The sequence below is a fragment of the Blennius ocellaris genome (genome assembly GCF_963422515.1).
Source record: "Blennius ocellaris genome assembly, chromosome: 15".
NCBI classification, from domain to species: Eukaryota; Metazoa; Chordata; class Actinopteri; order Blenniiformes; family Blenniidae; genus Blennius; species Blennius ocellaris.
Window position 1 is genome coordinate 15,314,572 of NC_137664.1, and position 16,702 is coordinate 15,331,273.

Below are 16,702 nucleotides of genomic sequence, written 5' to 3' on the forward strand. Positions count from 1 at the left end.
AGTCAAAGCTTTAACTGTCAAAATTAGCTGGATGTTTTAATTATGGATGTCCAGTTTGAGTTGTCTGCTGTTAAGGTCAGCTGCAGGCAAAGTGATGAAGCCTTTGGACATCATTCTTTAAAGGGAGGATTAATCAAGAAATAGAAGGTGAACTTGGTTGTAAATAGGATGAGATCGATAGAGTTTGTAGGAAATAAATAACCTGAACTCTGAAAGGTCACTCCAGTGGACGTTTTGCTTTAAAGAGAAAAGATTTTAAGGTTAACCCTGCAGTTTACATTCTGCTATGATCAATACTTCCATGGTCTCTGACATCATGTTTTGTTATTTTTGGATCCTCTGAAGTGGAGCAAACAGGTCAAAGATCTCTGAACTTGTGTTTTGAACCCAAAAAGCAGAAATCGCGTGACTTCACCCGATTCACCTCGACCACCTGAAACAGGTCAAATGAGTGCCCAGGGCCCTGTTTGGCTTAGCACAGCATGGTATTAATCCTTTGAAGATTTGATTCCAGAGAAGTGGCGTCTGTTAAGTATCAGTCACTTTGGAAGGAGGGTCCTTCCAAATGTGGAGCTCCAGAGGGGTTCGAGTTTCAGAGGCAGCCAAATTTACACGTGAGACAGTCCACAGCAGCGGGTCGACATGGGATTTTGTCAGAAGTGCTGATGACCAAAGATTGTGCTGTCGTCCAATTCAGGGAATAGTTTCATTTTCATTCATTTAAATTGAAACACATTTGGGAGCAAATCATCTTACGAGCAGAACTGCCAAAGTGTAGAGCTTTAATTGAAAAGGTGAAAAATTCCTTCCTATAATAAATCTCCACTGCTGATTTCAGCACATTTTCATCCTCTTTGGGGTCCCTTCGGGAGATACAACAGGGCGAAATCATTTACAGGACTAATAAGCTAATAGAAATACATGTTTACCCCCCGTCCATGCAGTTCCCATACAGCATAGATGAGAAGCTCCTCTTTTCTTCTAGAAGAGAGTCACCTTCAGTTGAAGCTGTGTGGAGCTGGCGAGCTGGCATGAAAACATGCTTACTAATGACACTTTCCCTGCATGAGCATCCTCTCAGCCAGCTGGACTGAAAACAAGGTCATGGTCTTGGCTTTTGGTTCGAAAAACAGCACTTTGAATAAACACTAGGTAGCAATTCAGAGTCGTGTTTTTCTTGTTCTCTACCATCCCAGAAGGCTGAATCTGTTGCATTAGGCATTAAAAGCTATGGACAACAAATGAAATCATTACAACCTTAAAACTAGCAAAGCAGACTGATTTTCATAAAAGTCTTTCCTGCAAAAATGCATGTATAAATACTTCAAACATTCAACTTTGACTTATCTGCAACATGTGATAGGAAATGCACACCAGTATTTGAACTTTTAGAACTAGATGAGTTCTGATTATAGGATTTTGTTTTATAAATGCATTTAAATAAAACACTTTGCTAAAATAAAAATATGAAATCAGACAAACCCTTATTAAAAATGTTAATGCTTTGCCTCACTGACCGATAAAAGATGCAACCACTGAAAAAAGCTTTGAAATCCATCTTTACATTTGAAGTAATTTGGATGAATCCATTATGAAATTCAAGCCTTATTGGATTTAACAACTTAAGTTTCCTTTTAAACATCTATAAACACATTCCAGAAGACTAGTGTCAATTACTGAAAGCATACAGAATGATTGACGTAATAACTTCTAGCCATGTCAATTTTAAATCTTCACATTTGAACATGCCATAACATTTAATATTCTTCCAACATATAAACTGATGAAAAGACTTTAGATTTCACATTAAAACACCTCAAAAGTTCAATCTGCAACAATCTCACTTTATTAACATTCAGGAAAAGCATCACAGAATTGCATACAGAGATAGAATGAGACAGACTGCATTGTACAGCATCGAAATCTCCGAGTAGTTCATTAAAGTTTCAGTGACAATGAGCATTACAATAGGATAGAAAATTACATTTAAAAGGCACATTTATAGACCGACAGCGGGACAATCTTGCATGCTCAGATTCCCGGGAGATATAAGCAGCATCAAAGTTACAAGTCTATCACAGTTTAGTGGTAAAAACAATACCTGATGTAACACCAAGTCATACTCTTGCACTACAATTATTGCTCTATTTATTGCTGTAGTAAAAGTGAACTATGTGCATGTATGTTCATACTTTGTGGGCATTCAAGCAGCATATAAACAGCAACACTGACATTTCCATTCAGATTTTACAGTCATAATCACCAATTTCTAAGGGTGTGCAGTTTGCATAATCAGACATAGCCACGGGGTGAAGGAAGACATCTTTTGCAATGATTCCGTTTGATGGCAATCTTTCCAACTTTGACAGATACGCAAGATTGACGGCTATGAGACTGCAAACCTGTCAGTTATGGAGACTTTTGGAAATGTTGGATTAGTCGGAGCTAAACACAAACTGTCCATAATATTGATCGCTTCCTCTCAAATAAAACCTCAGTTTCCAGTTCAATTAAAAAGCATTACTTTCAACAGTTTTTAGCCTTTATTGCTTTAAAATAGACTCAATATGCATTTCACAACAATGAACACTAAAGTTACTTCTGCAGAAACTGTTTAGAAGCCTTGACATACAAAATTTAAACAAATTATCCTAGTAACACAAGACCTGCCGACCCCCCCCCCCCCCAACTCAACTTTGACTGCTGAGGAAATTCAGACTACAGGGCCCAGCCTCTTCATTGAAGGTACAGAATGCACCAGTTAAGTGAAGCCACCATAATGAATCAAGTTAAATTACCAAGATCCAGTCAACCCTCAATTCAACTCTGTTAGCCATGTTTCTCCCCATCTGCGCGAATCAGAACCCACCGTTTCTTCCCAATTTGTTGAATGAGAACCAACTAGTCACTAGAGTAATTCATTACGTGTTGCATAACAGATCCGACAGGCTGGTTAGCTTGACAATAGAAATCCCATATCCACGTGTCCATGAGATTACATCAAAAACGTGTTCCTGCACCTTTTCGTGTTTTATTTAATGTGGTAATGTGTGAAAACGTGGTGTACCTTCAAGCCATTACATTCTGGAGCAATTTTTAAAATGCATATTTTTAAGACTGGGGTGGCGTTTGTGTGCATTTCCTTTTAGAACTAGATGCAAACAAATTGATTTTGTTGGTCAAAAGGTCCTGAAAATTATCTGAAAGCATCCACCTACATTTGTCTCTAAAGGGAACACCATACAAACAAAAGTAATTTCCATGTCATTAGATCCAATCCTACAGGAATCCCCACCATTTTTGCACAATCAGATCCTCTCCATAGCCAGTTTCAAGGAGGCGGTTGCCACACTCCTCCCATCGACACACTCCCCCCTTGTTCAAGACCACAAACTTCCACTCCACATGGCTCTCCACAGGCAAGCCAACTACAGTGGACCAGTGCCCATCCTTGGCTTCATCTAGCAGGATGAATTCCTTCCAGTTGCCCAGTTCTTCATGGCTCCCTGTGATTGCCAGCTTCTGGTATGGCGACTGGGTCAGATAGTGAATGTGGAAAGCAACATTGACATTTTGGGGCATTGGTTGGACTGCCAGAACCTTTTTGCTGCCGTCCAGATTTTCTTCAAGGGAAAGTGTATCTATTTGGCTGGCTTCAGTGGACGGTGGGATATCTGTATCTACGCTTGTGTTATCTGTAAGAGAAAAAGGATGAACATCAGGAGGAGGGTCTGATTCTGGAGAGATTTGGGGAAAAGATGTGGTTGACTGGTTCATCCAGGGTAGGACCTGGTAGTTGCCATCTGTGATCCATTCATTATTGTCCATTGTCGCCTCCATTATACTGATTTCAGTCTTTTCAAAATCTTCCTCTTCCTTCTTCTTGGCCCCTTCCTTCCCGTCAATTGGTACAACCAGAACGGGAACTTCATCGCAAGCTTCTTTAGTGAGCTCATCTGTTAAATTCATAGTGTTGGCTGCAATCAACTGGCCCATTGTACTATGGTAACCATCTTCAATGTCATTGCCAAATATGTCCTCGTTCACTGCAAAAGAACTGTCCATAGCCCAATCTTTACCGGTCTGCTGGAAAGGATTTTGACAGGACTCGGGTGCCAAATCAACTAGATCTTCATTAAAAGACACAGCCGTATCTTGGATAACAATTTGGGACTCTGCCCGTTCCTCAGAGTATGGGTGGCAGTCCACTGCCGAGGGCTGCACATGGTCAAGGGGGGTTCTAAACTCATCAAGAGCATCTGACAAATCGGGGCTGACCGCCATGCTTGAAATACCACTCTCTCCTCCAAAACCAGATAATGACCGTGTGAGTTGGCTTTCTGACAAAGACAATGAGATTTGGCTCCCAGCCATGTCAGAAAAAGCACCATTGCCAACTTCAGGAAATGTGGAAGCATTTTGTATTTGGTCACTGTGAGAGGAAGCAGATGTGTCAGGGTGAGACACTACAGAAGAATTAAAGCTTGCCTCGTCACCAACAGGAGCGTCAGTTGAGGGATTTCCAGTACCGTCAATCATTTCTCGACTTCCTGTGCCGTCACTTTGCTGGTCTTTGTGGCAAGAGGCCCCAAGATGTTCAACACTTTCTTCAGCCACCACCACAACTTGTCCACTTTCATTCTTTTCACTTGCAATTTCTTCCTGAAGACATAGCTCATCAGCAACATTCTGTTTCACAACATCAACCAAAACTGGCGCAACTTCATCTGCCCTCTCTTCACTTTGTGGTCGTTGATCATCTGGCGTCAAGTCAAGATATACAATATCAGAAGCTTCTACTTTGGCATCACTACCCTCATCCTTCTTGGCCAATTCAGCCGACTGGTTCAAACAAGAGACATAATTAAATACCTCCTCACATTCTCCACCACAAGCACCAACAACGTCCCCTTCACTGAAAGCAAAATCATCCTCTTTGTTTTCATCTTGGAGTTGGTGCTCATCGATCTCTGGTGGGCTGACATCAAGTGCAACTTCTGTAAGATTGTGCAAATTGTCTTCACCTCTGAACTCCGTCACCTCGGTGGTCTGGAAGCGGTCATCGTCTTGACTGGGCAGCAGCACTTTCGTCGCATGACACCAATCCTGCTGTGAACAGAGCAGGTTTGTGTCTCGTTTAGAAGTCAAGTATCCCAACTCTTGAGCAAGCATTTCGTCATCTGAACATTCTGGCATTACTTCCTCCACCTTATTTTCCTTCTCTTCAAAAAAATATTTTTTTGAAAGATCTGGGCATTCTGCGTGACATTTTCCCTCCAACGCGACCACTTTTTCACAGATGAGAGACACAGATTCATCTTCAATTTTGACTGGTTCTTCCAAATTGCCGTCTGGGCCCGACGTGATTTCACCGACTTGCAGTTCGTGGTCATCACCATTTTCACCAATATGAAAATCTTGATCAAGGCAAACTGGACTGTTTGAAGCACAGTCAAAGTCAAGTTCCTTCAAACTGCTGATTGGATTTGGTGGGACTTCACCATCTTGCACTTTGTGGTTTTCACTTATTTGAGAATCTTTAAAGCACAACGGACTGTTTGAAGCACATAGGTTTTCCACTTCAGTGATTTTACAATCTCCTATATTATCGATTGGCTCATCAGATTGGCCGTTTGCGTCTGGTGTGGCGCCACTTCCTTGCAGTTTGTCAACACTAGCCTCACTCACATGAAGATCTTGTTCAAAGCACACTGGGCTGCTAGAAATGCATGGAAGAACTTCCTCCACTCGACTGGTTTGCGGGTCAGAAATATCCTCTTCAGTTTGAACTACCTGCTTCTCCAAATGGCTGCTTGTGTCTGGTGTGGTGTCAAAACCTTCTTGTAATTTGATGTCCGCGGCGGTTTCACTCATAGGAAAGTCTTGTTCAGAGCATAAAGGACTGTCCGAAGTACACGGCAGGTTTTCCTCCTCTATGATATTGTTCCTGTCTTCCTCAGATTGTGCGTGAAATACCTAGGCACATAAGGCAAAGTTAATGACTACCACGATCAGTTCAACACTATAGGCTGAAATGTTAAAGCAAATGTGTCAAACATGCATCTTATGGGGCCAAGCCTTTCCCATAACCATGCAAAATATAACTACTTTATCAAAATAAGTGTTAAGGATGCAGCAGTGCAATCAATTTATTGATTAAGCCCATTTAGGCATCAAACAAATGAACATGCAGCTGGGATATGAACATTGTTGACTTTCATTTAGTTGAAACCATTTTCAAAGAGTAGTTTATGAATTGATTACTTGCATGATTTCAGATGATTAATGCAATCTTATACAACCATTGTTTTTGACTGTCCTGAATTTATATTTTCTCCATAGAATTGGGTTCAGTTTAATCATGGGATTAAAAGACGAAGTCACAGATTATGTTTTTATACCAAAAAAAAAGGGAACACTTTGTGTCATTAAAGTCTCTGAAATTTGGAGAAGTAGATTTGGACCTGATCTTGTATGTGCAAAATTCTAACTCATTTAGGAGTGTAAACTTATCGCCCAGCATTGTAGTAGAGGTTGTAAAAGGTCGGCTGCATGACATACAGATTACTATTAAAGAGGAATGGGTGATTGGTGACCCCCCCACACACAGACAACTCACTGGAGACTTGCGAGTGACACTTCCATTTTAACAAATTGGTTCAGTTTTCACATAAACACCAACTGGGCCAAGTTAATCAATAAAACCAAATTACTCGGCTCATGTGTAGATCAGCGATCTACAAACCTGTTCTACATGTTTGAGCCCTTCCCCTGCTTCTACACACCTGAATCCTATGATTGCATCATCACCAAACTCTATTGCAATCAGGTGTGTTGAAACAGGGCAAAAGCCAAAGCATGCAGGACAAGCTCGCCAGGAGTTTTCACAGTCAAAACCAAACAAAGACTCAACTATATTCCGTTGCATGCGTACAACGGAAGCGAACATCACAACTTTATTTTCAATACCATGCAAGAAAAGTGTGCTTACCTTCTCCTCATAAACTAGCTCCGGCTCCAGGTAACTCTCAATATCGCAGTCAGCTTTCACATTCGTTGCAGTGTCATCTGTTAAACTGGGGAGGTAATCGTCTCCATCCTTCACACCCTCTGCAGTCGGGTCACTTTGCAGGCTCTGGATGTCTTCCTCTTCATGCGGCTCAGCTCCTCTGGCGCAGTCCTGCACGGCTGAGGTCTCAATCGGAGGTGGGCAGAACGTTGGCAGTTTCTCAGCAGAGGGGGATCGACGATGTCTGATCCTCGGACCACTCTGGATGAGCTCAGGATCCACCTTTGTATGGGATGAACCTTCATCACTTGTGTCTGAGAATTAAAAAAAAAAAAAAAAAACTATTTTACCTTCTCAAAAACAAAGAAATTCATACTTCAAAATATGACAAACAATTGTGTGGATTGGATACATTTTATGAATCTTGAAAGAAAAAGGCCAGCTGAGATCTACGTGTTGAGTTCGACACGTGTCCACCTCCATACGTTTGGAAAACTCAGACAACTTATTCAATTAATCTAAGATTATCCTTTATTGATTTTCTGACCTCCATTTCAGGCTTCATTTGACCTGGTCAAAATCCGTATTGCAAAACATGTTGAGTAAATTTATTTTAGAGCGCGTTGATGCCAAACAGTACAAACCTACTGTGCTGAATAGTAACTCACTAAATTCTTACATACCAGCATGAATTCTGTTTGTACAAGTCTTTGCTCAGAAAACTAGCAATATTTTGTAAAGAGAAAACATTATTGGCAGAGTAAAAAACTGCAGGAATGAACAGGTACAACTTCTAAGGGTTGCATTTTTGCTGCCTTAAATCATTAGTCATCTCCACACCTTTTTTTACATCCCCCCTTAACTTAATTGTCAACAGAAGTAGTTCACAAATTATGATGGAAACTCTAAAGCATTGTTGGAAACAGACAATATGTGGACAATCCCTCCTACGTGCAGTATGCCGACTTGAAGACCAGGCATACATACATTTTAAATAAATATCTAAAACGTGAAACCCTTTCAGTACAATGCCATGTTAGAAATCTCCAAGAAGGACACTGGAAGCTCAACAACTACAAAGTTCTTCCTAGAGGTATAAATATTAAAGTCAAGCCTTTATTTTTAATCAGGCTGAACCCCTCAAGCTTAACTCTTCAATCTCTGGATCCGGCCCTGACTTTAGTCAATGAAATGCGACTATATCTTTAAATGTAAAAGCAGACTCATTCGGATAAAACGTTTTCTTCGACCGTCGGATGTTATTTTATGAATGGATCAGAGTAGTCAGGGTTTCTGATGTGCGGTCTTTATATCCAGGATGTGATGACACTATCTGCAGCACTCCGTGGGCTCGCCGCTGCGTCTTTTATTATTGGAGTGTTACATAAAATGACAAATGCTCAGATCACTGCAGGCTCGATTCTGACGCACAGTCTGGAAAGCGGCACCGGAGTTATTTTTTTATTTACCTGTTGACTCGCTCAGCTCCGGCTCAGGCTCCTCATCGGTCCCGATCGTCGACGCGTCTCTCTCCGCTCCGTCCGCTTCTCCCACCGTGGCCTTCCTCCGTTTTCCCCTCACGTTCCTGTAGAAGATGAAGCCAGCCACCACGGACACCATGGCGATGACTGCCAGCGCCACGGCCGGACCGTGGCGTCCGATCATGCAGAAGAGCGAAGCCAGGTCCGTGCGCCGCTCCACGGCCACGGTGTTTTTCACCGGCATGTTGCAGGTGACGACAGTCAACAAGAAAAAGAAAAGAGTCCTTGAATGTGCGTATGAAGGCCCTCTTCTTTCTCCGGTGGAGCTGCTCTGGACCCGTTGTTCTCTCCTCCACGCTTTAACGTGTAGTGACGACCAGCAGCCTCGCAGTTGTTAAAGGAGTCCAGGTGCGCGCAAGCTGATTGGCTGATGAGATCACGGGACGCACATTCATTCATAAAAAAAGAGAGACGTAAACTGCACTGACAAGATACACCTGCTTACAATATTGTTACAAATAAAGCTACTTTAGCCTCATAACAGCCATTTATTGATCATTTGTGTGAAGCAATTAATTATTGTTGTTGTGTGTGTTTTAACTTAAACTTTCAACTTTTGTTTCACCTCAATAGGTTTTACTCCCGAGTGTCTCATCACCTTATATTATATTAAAACTCCTGACGGTTGGGATCCATAAGCAGTAATAATGCAGATTATTTTGATGCTAGTTGTTTTAAATTCTTACCACCATAATGTAAAAAAAAATGCAAGTTTAATGAAGGATGATGGAAAAGTATCAATATAGATACATAATGGGTAGTACATGTAAGTGCATGTGATGATTATTGAATTGAAGCTTCAGTGAGTAAATGCGAAGTGCTTCTCTTTTTACAGATAGGCAGAACAAGTCATTGTAACTTTAATTAGCTTTAAAAAAAAAAAGGGGGGGGGGGGTATACCCTTATCAGTATTCCAACATCGTTGACAACACCTAACCCAGTGCACCAAGACATTAATTGAACCTTCGGTAAACTTGCCAACTTTGTTTAAATAGTAGTTGGTGTCTAGATAGTTTAATAAACTTCGTCATTGCAGCTGGTAAGAGGAGATCTCATGTTAAGACTGATCTCAGTATCACAGGACCGCCAAGAGACCAATTCTCCCAAAATACAAGATTGTGTGAGAAACAACTCTATGAGAACTCGTAAGGCTGTCACGTGACTTTTAAAGGAGCCACCTGTCAATAAAAGAATATACAGTGTATATGGCTCAACAGGAACTCCTAAGATTTGCTTGGATCGTTGATAATTGATTGAAAATGTCAGCCAGCCGTGTGTTTGAACGAGCGCTAATGGCTTATATTGATATGAACACACATTTTCCGACCTTAGGAAGACGAGCCTTTAATTAATGTCATGTAGTAAAACGTCCTGGCCAAGTTATGTTATTGAGCCTGATAACCTATCACCAAAAATCTAAAAAAAAACTAACCAACATGTGCATATGTTGATCTTTTTTCCAAACAAGGTGAAAAAAACAGCACGAGGTTTTATAGAAAATGTGGTTAAGAATTGAATGAATGAGCTACTTAAGAGCACCACCTGGTGGATTGCTGTGGTGAGTATAAGACGGTTTCAAGAGTTTATGCAGGATGGAGCTGGAAAAGAAACTACTGAGATCAATGTTTTCTAGTGTTTTTCCAAATGTGATCATTTTAAAAAGTATTGGATTATGCACCCCCCCCCAAAAAAAAAGCAAGTCTGATTAATATTCATACTCAAAGGAAATTGACTTCAACATTTGTTTCAAATCCTATAGTGGACAATTTAAGCAAGATTAATGGTTGAATAGTTCCTTCTAAGGTTTGATCTCAAGAAAAAAACAAAAAAGGCTTAATACACGTGCAAAAGTTTCAGTCTTTTTAAATGTCTTTCAAATCCCTCAGTAATGTTCGTATTACCAAACATCTGATATTTTAATGCCTTTACAATCACAAGCAGCAAATACCTGAGCAAGTCATGATTTACAACCATTTCATGTCAGTTCAAGATGTAAATTTCCATGAATATCAAAAGTTAGATCAAAACTTTAAGACCACATGTATATATTACATCTACTTATCAAAATACAAACAATATTACATCCGAACTTGTTTGAAAGTAACCAGCTATTATCGTCTCAGGAGCCAGAGCTTCAGTCTACGTGTTCAGGTTCGTCCTTTATGTTGATGTGTGTGTTTGTGCTGCTGTCCTCAGGCTCTGAGCCAACGCTCTGCTGCGTTTCCTCCTCTGAGCTCCTCCCGACAGTCGGCTCTATCGCTGCCTCATTATCATGGTCGGCAGTCTGGAGCGTCCTGCCCGGAGACGGGCAGCAGGTGAAGGCGTCGGGGTTCAGCCTGTCAATCAGCTCCTCCTTGAACTCCCGCGGAGAGGGGTGCTCGTCGTTTCCTCCCTTCGGATTCTGCTGAGGCAAAGACTGTCCTGATGTTGATGCCGAGCTTGTGGCTGGTGTTGCCGAGGAAGGCAGTCGAGAAGGATTGCCTACACACGCGATTGTGTCAATGAGATGCCTGAACATCTGGTTTGTGGCTTGTTGCTGTGCCAACATGGCTTTAAATCTCCTCTCGGAATCCTCTCTCTGTGCCTATGAGATGAGAAAACACAGCAAAAGATGAGACTTAAGCGTGGGATAGTAGAGTTGGTAAAGCACAATACAGCAAAATCAGCGAATACCTGGAGCAGCCTCTCAAAAGCAGCTTCCTCTCGCGCGATGTGCCTCTCATCCGCAGCCATCATGTTCTCCATCATCTTCTTACTGGCAACCATGTATTCCCTGAAGTCCTCGTCAGCCTTGCAGGGTTTCACTCTCCTTTTCCGGGCCTGTGCTCCAGGGATGGGCAGTCTCTCTCCCCTGAAGGCAGCATTAGGTCTCTTCTCAGCCGTGCTTGGTCCAGCCAAACACCCGGACACTCCTTCATCCGGACTAGCGTGTGTCGAGTCAGCGTTGGTGGAGGAATTACTTGATTCCACCCCTGTGTGTTAGACATGAACATAGCATCAGTCACATACAAAATGATGTTTGAATAGCTTCACAGTTATATAAAGGTGGAAGGAGAAAAGGTGGGAGCTGGAAGATATTGGATCTGGGTTTGAGTGCAATAGAAGTTGGAAAGTAAATGTCATTATCGTAACCTATGTTATTATTGTGTCGCAGCTTCCTGTGCGTAGGCGTGCACAGATATTATGACACTAAATATGCATGCTGAAACATTTTCGGATAACATCCAAGAAAAATAAAAGTTCAATAAAGTCACCATCAACACTCGCGTCTTCAGACACCGGAGACAAACAACCGGGAGGTGGACACGTCTGGTCCGCGGTCCCTCCGGGGGTCGACGGGCTCTCACAGGACTCCACGACATCCACCGCATCGTCCACTACTTTCCCCCCGAGGATTTTGTCCAGCTGGTCAAACCACTGGAACTTTTCTTTCTCAGCACCGTCATCCTCCGTCTTCTCCAGGGCTCTGCGTACGCGCATGTAATGCCCGCGCAGCCTCTTCGCTTTCACGCGACACTGCTCCCCGGAGCGGTGGAAGCCCTGCTCCACGAGGCGTCTCGAGAACTCGGCGTACACCTTGCTGTTCTTATGCGTGGTGGACAGCTGCGTGCAAATGAAATCATCCGACCAAATATCGATCAGGCAGCGCGTCTCCTCTTCGCTCCAGCTGGGGCCGCGGGCGTGTGACTGCAACTTCGACATGTTGGACCAACACGCACCGGAAATGACGCGCTAATGCGTCGCTTCTCAGACGACGGGGGCCGACTCAGATCAAAACTGCTGACAGTAGGGGGGGTGGATAAAATTAGAATTTGCATGTAACAGGTTTAAATTGACCTTATTTATATACAAATCACATATATAATATCATTTTTTGATTTTCAGGTTGCTACTGCCTGCTACTGGCCATATAAGGAAAACCGCGTTTTGGGCGAATTTCTCGAATTTTGCCACTTTTGACAAGTTTTGTGATTTAATGGCTCAACAGTAACGTATCATATATGACATTCACACATTTGTCATGCTAATCAATGTTTTATTTGTTTATTTTAGGTAGTCTGAGACAAGATGGCTGCCAGTAGTACCTCCACTATTGGTCTTAGAAGCCAGGCTGCTTCAGACACGGACAATGAGCAAGCCAAGACAAAGAGAATGCGCGAGGAGGTGACTTATGCCAGGGACACATCCGTTTCGCTTCCCAGAAGTAGCCAAGTTTTCAGAATATTTGCCACTGTGGGACGAAAGAGAACAATGCTAACACCAGAACAATTTGGCAACAACCTCAAGATAGTTTTGGGGAAAACAACTGACAGATCCACTGTTACCTTGACAGAATTCCGTGCCGCGATGGAAAGACTGTCTGTTCAGCCATTATAATCATTAATAATGTGCATGCTATTGATTTTTTTTTGGTGTGTTCTAGTATAAACCATACCTTTTAGTTCATAAATAAACAAAATAAAACAAGTAATCACTATATTTGTACACAATGTTGAGACAGAGTCATTGTCCATTATCATATATAGCTGAAAAAAGCGTGCAAAAGTGTGATATACGCAGTACATCAAAACATGCCAGTAGCAGGCAGTAGCAGAACCAAAATTGAAAATGCAGGTTACTTGTGTGTTTTATATATAAATAAGGTCAAAATAAACCTGTTACACGAAGGTTTTGGGAAAAAAGGTCATTTATCCACCCCCCCTACTGACAGTCTGCTGCGATAGCTTTCACGCCGCATGTAACGTGCACGAGATTTCATCTGTGTTTGATAGGTTTTCGGAATAGAATAGAATGGAATGGAATAGAATAGAATAGAATAGAATAGAATAGAATCTTAATAAGTGAAACATATGCAGATTGTGATTTTGTATTCTTATTGTACCCACCCAATCATCCATCATCTGCATGCTCTCAACAACACTAGACATACACATCTGACCCTGTGTGACACAGGAAACAAAATGATAGACCACTGGTTGGTTAAGTATGAAAAATGATATAATAAAAAGTGGGAGAATGAGCACAAAGAAGCACTGGTCCAAACTTTGGGTGGCGGATTCATGGTCAATTTACTTGCCTTGCATAATGTCTTTTAATAAAAAGAAGGGTTACAAAAAAATTAAAGCAGTATTTCAAAAATGAAAATAATTGGTACTTTCAGATTAACTGTTGTAATAATAAAAAGTCAAGAGAAATTGTTTTGTGCAGATGTTTATTAAAACCAGTTAAAGAAATACAAGTGAAATTTGCAGTTTAACACACATCACAGCTACTTCTCAAAATAAAAATGTAACTATTATTTCAAAACTTGTTTGAAAATAACCATGACAGCTATATAGTCCCAATATGATCAGCTTCAGTCCATGTGTTCAGGTTTGTCTTGTGTGTTGTTGTGTGTGTCTGTGCTGCTGTCTTCAGCCTGTGAGCGCACACTCTGCTGTGTTTCCTCCTCTGAGCTCCTCCTGATAGTCAGCTCTCTCTCCACCTCCTCAGCAGGGGTTTTGGCTGCCTGGATGTGGAGCTTTCCGTCTGGAGACAGGCAGCAGGTGACGGCTTCAGGGTCGGTCCCTTCAGGCAGATCAAACTCCTGTCTGAACTCCTGCAGCCTGTAAGAGTGCCAGCCTTTCCCGTCCTCCTGCTTCTTCTCCGTCTTCCCGCTGACTCTCAGCTTCCTGCCCACCTGCCTGACAGACAGCTCGTCTGGGGAAAAGCCTGAAGCGTCCAGGGTCAGGCCAAAGAGATGTCCCTCTTTGTCCAGCTGGTAGGAGGCTGGTTGTACGGCCACGCTGGTTTGGAAAGGCTCCGTCTGCTCCAGGATGTTGTGTTGAAGTTTGTCCTTCAGCTGCAGACTGTTGCGCAGCTCCTGCAGGTTCCTCTGCAGGAGATGCTGTTGGTGGAGCAGAGGCCTGACCTCTGGCCACAGACTGCGTACAGGCAGGTAGAAGTCCATGAATGGACTGACGGCAGACTGGAGTCCATGAGAGCACAGCATCCTCTCTGTGTTCAGGGTTGAGTCCTCTGGTTGTCTGATGAAACTTTCTTCAAGTGTCTCTTCTCTCCTGTGTTGCTTTCTGGCTCAGCAGTGGGACTGTCTCCGCTTTTATATTCTGACTGGAGGAGATCCAGAAGCTTCAAGAACTTTCTGGTTGTTGCCAGATAACTCCACTGGGTGGTGCTGTTTCACGAGGACATTGACGTCACTTGACGTGTCCAATGAACTTAAAACTGATTGAGTTGATGTCAGGACGTAAATCTAAATACTCACAGTACATTATACAACTATTTTCACTATTTCATTGTGTTAAACCACCAAGATATCAACATTTGTGATATTTATAACAATGGTGCAGATGTTTTCCAGCGTTTTTGTGTTAAAACCTTTGTTTTACTTCAGTTTTGAAGAGTTTAAATGGGCCACCATTTCAATCGATTAGAAGATTAAAGCATCTCAAAATGAAACATGTTTAAAATGTGATTCAGATTTCCACTTCCAAAATGTATGCTCTGCTCACAATCTGACACCAAATGACTGTTATCCAAACAATTTCCCCCAAAACATTGAATATCTTTTCTTCATTGGAAGGTTTTTGTATTAGTCTGTCTAAAAAAAAACTATTCTAGAAATTACAATATTGATGGATTTTTTTCAGTCAGCAACTTTATTTGTATTCATAATATTTAAATGAAACCCACATAATAGGCTATATCTTCTGAAACAGCTGAAGACGGAAGGAGTATGTAAAATGACCACAGTTCCTTATCTTACACACGTGAAACAGCACTACCCAGTGGAGTTATCTGGTGACAACCAGAAGGTTCCTGAAGCTTCTGGATCTCCTACAGTCAGAGTATAAAAGAGAAGAAGAAAAAGCTGGAAAACATCTGCACCATTGTTATAAATGTCACAAATGTTGACATCTAGATGGTTTAACACAAAATATAGTGAAAATAGTTGTATAATGTACTGTGAGTATTTAGATTTACGTCCTGACATCAGCTCAATCAGTTTTAAGTTCATTGGACACGTCAAGTGACGTCAATGTCCTCGTGAAACAGCACCACCCAGTGGAGTTATCTGGCAACAACCAGAAAGTTCTTGAAGCTTCTGGATCTCCTCCAGTCAGAATATAAAAGCGGAGACAGTCCCACTGCTGAGCCAGAAAGCAACACAGGAGAGAAGAGACACTTGAAGAAAGTTTCATCAGACAACCAGAGAACTCAACCCTGAACACAGAGAGGATGCTGTGCTCTCATGGACTCCCGTCTGCCGTCAGTCCATTCATGGACTTCTACCTGCCTGTACGCAGTCTGTGGCCAGAGGTCAGGCCTCTGCTCCACCAACAGCATCTCCTGCAGAGGAACCTGCAGGAGCTGCGCAACAGTCTGCAGCTGAAGGACAAACTTCAACACAACATCCTGGAGCAGACGGAGCCTTTCCAAACCAGCGTGGCCGTACAACCAGCCTCCTACCAGCTGGACAAAGAGGGACATCTCTTTGGCCTGACCCTGGACGCTTCAGGCTTTTCCCCAGACGAGCTGTCTGTCAGGCAGGTGGGCAGGAAGCTGAGAGTCAGCGGGAAGACGGAGAAGAAGCAGGAGGACGGGAAAGGCTGGCACTCTTACAGGCTGCAGGAGTTCAGACAGGAGTTTGATCTGCCTGAAGGGACCGACCCTGAAGCCGTCACCTGCTGCCTGTCTCCAGACGGAAAGCTCCACATCCAGGCAGCCAAAACTCCTGCTGAGGAGGTGGAGAGAGAGCTGACTATCAGGAGGAGCTCAGAGGAGGAAACACAGCAGAGAGTGTGCTCACAGGCTGAAGACAGCAGCACAGACACACACAACAACACACAAGACAAACCTGAACACATGGACTGAAGCTGATCATATTGGGACTATATAGCTGTCATGGTTATTTTCCTATGTGTGTTGAATTACAAATTACATTTGTACTTGTCTAACTGGATCTAATAAATAATTGTGCATTAAACTATATCTATTCACTTTTTATTTTCATGAAAAATACACTGAAAATTATTTTCATCTTGACTCTCTCAACACTTCAAATGAGAAGAATTTAGAATAGAAATATAAACTTTCCACATGTGCGGAGGAATTCCATGCATCAAATGTATAGATAATACATTTTTCACAT

General features: G+C 42.3%; 4 protein-coding genes across 8 annotated transcripts; 1 reads left to right on the forward strand and 3 right to left on the reverse strand.

The window, feature by feature from the left end:
* Nucleotides 1-1,886: 1,886 nt before the first annotated feature.
* stbd1 (starch binding domain 1) lies at nt 1,887-8,885 on the reverse strand. Of its 5 annotated transcripts, none has more exons than XM_080509708.1 (4): nt 8,479-8,885; nt 6,992-7,323; nt 5,025-5,109; nt 1,887-3,695 (listed from the first exon to the last, which is right to left on the reverse strand). In XM_080509708.1, exons 1-4 carry the CDS (start codon nt 8,732-8,734, stop codon nt 3,280-3,282), a joined length of 1,089 nt encoding a protein of 362 aa, XP_080365834.1. In that variant the 5' UTR covers nt 8,735-8,885; the 3' UTR covers nt 1,887-3,279. The 5 variants fall into 5 exon arrangements, with proteins under 5 accessions (XP_080365834.1, XP_080365833.1, XP_080365832.1 ...); XM_080509707.1 differs by having other exon boundaries at nt 5,025-5,976; XM_080509706.1 differs by having other exon boundaries at nt 1,887-5,106.
* Nucleotides 8,886-10,449: 1,564 nt separating this feature from the next.
* On the reverse strand, nt 10,450-12,252 carry LOC308140245 (uncharacterized protein; the record flags this gene model as incomplete). Its single annotated transcript, XM_080509930.1, has 3 exons — nt 10,450-11,134; nt 11,224-11,522; nt 11,805-12,252. The coding sequence occupies 3 exons, from the start codon at nt 12,250-12,252 to the stop codon at nt 10,685-10,687; spliced, it is 1,197 nt and encodes a 398-aa protein (XP_080366056.1). The 3' UTR covers nt 10,450-10,684.
* Nucleotides 12,253-13,904: 1,652 nt separating this feature from the next.
* Nucleotides 13,905-14,596, reverse strand: LOC308140508 (heat shock protein 30-like). The gene has a single exon (XM_080510324.1). It carries the CDS (start codon nt 14,540-14,542, stop codon nt 13,907-13,909), a length of 636 nt encoding a protein of 211 aa, XP_080366450.1. The 5' UTR covers nt 14,543-14,596; the 3' UTR covers nt 13,905-13,906.
* Nucleotides 14,597-15,741: 1,145 nt separating this feature from the next.
* LOC308140387 (heat shock protein 30-like) lies at nt 15,742-16,425 on the forward strand (the record flags this gene model as incomplete). Its single annotated transcript, XM_080510149.1, has 1 exon — nt 15,742-16,425. Exon 1 carries the CDS (start codon nt 15,790-15,792, stop codon nt 16,423-16,425), a length of 636 nt encoding a protein of 211 aa, XP_080366275.1. The 5' UTR covers nt 15,742-15,789.
* Nucleotides 16,426-16,702: the final 277 nt, after the last annotated feature.

Excerpts from the sequence above, each read along its gene's own strand:
- stbd1 (XM_080509704.1), bottom strand. The coding sequence starts at position 8,734 with ATGCCGGTGAAAAACACCGTGGCCGTGGAGCGGCGCACGGACCTGGCT. Across the intron at positions 7,324-8,478 it reads GGAGCTGAGCGAGTCAACAG|ACACAAGTGATGAAGGTTCA; the intron begins GTAAATAAAAAA and ends TTTAATTCTCAG. Across the intron at positions 5,977-6,991 it reads AGCTAGTTTATGAGGAGAAG|GTATTTCACGCACAATCTGA; the intron begins GTAAGCACACTT and ends TTATGTGCCTAG.
- LOC308140508 (XM_080510324.1), bottom strand. The coding sequence starts at position 14,542 with ATGCTGTGCTCTCATGGACTCCAGTCTGCCGTCAGTCCATTCATGGAC.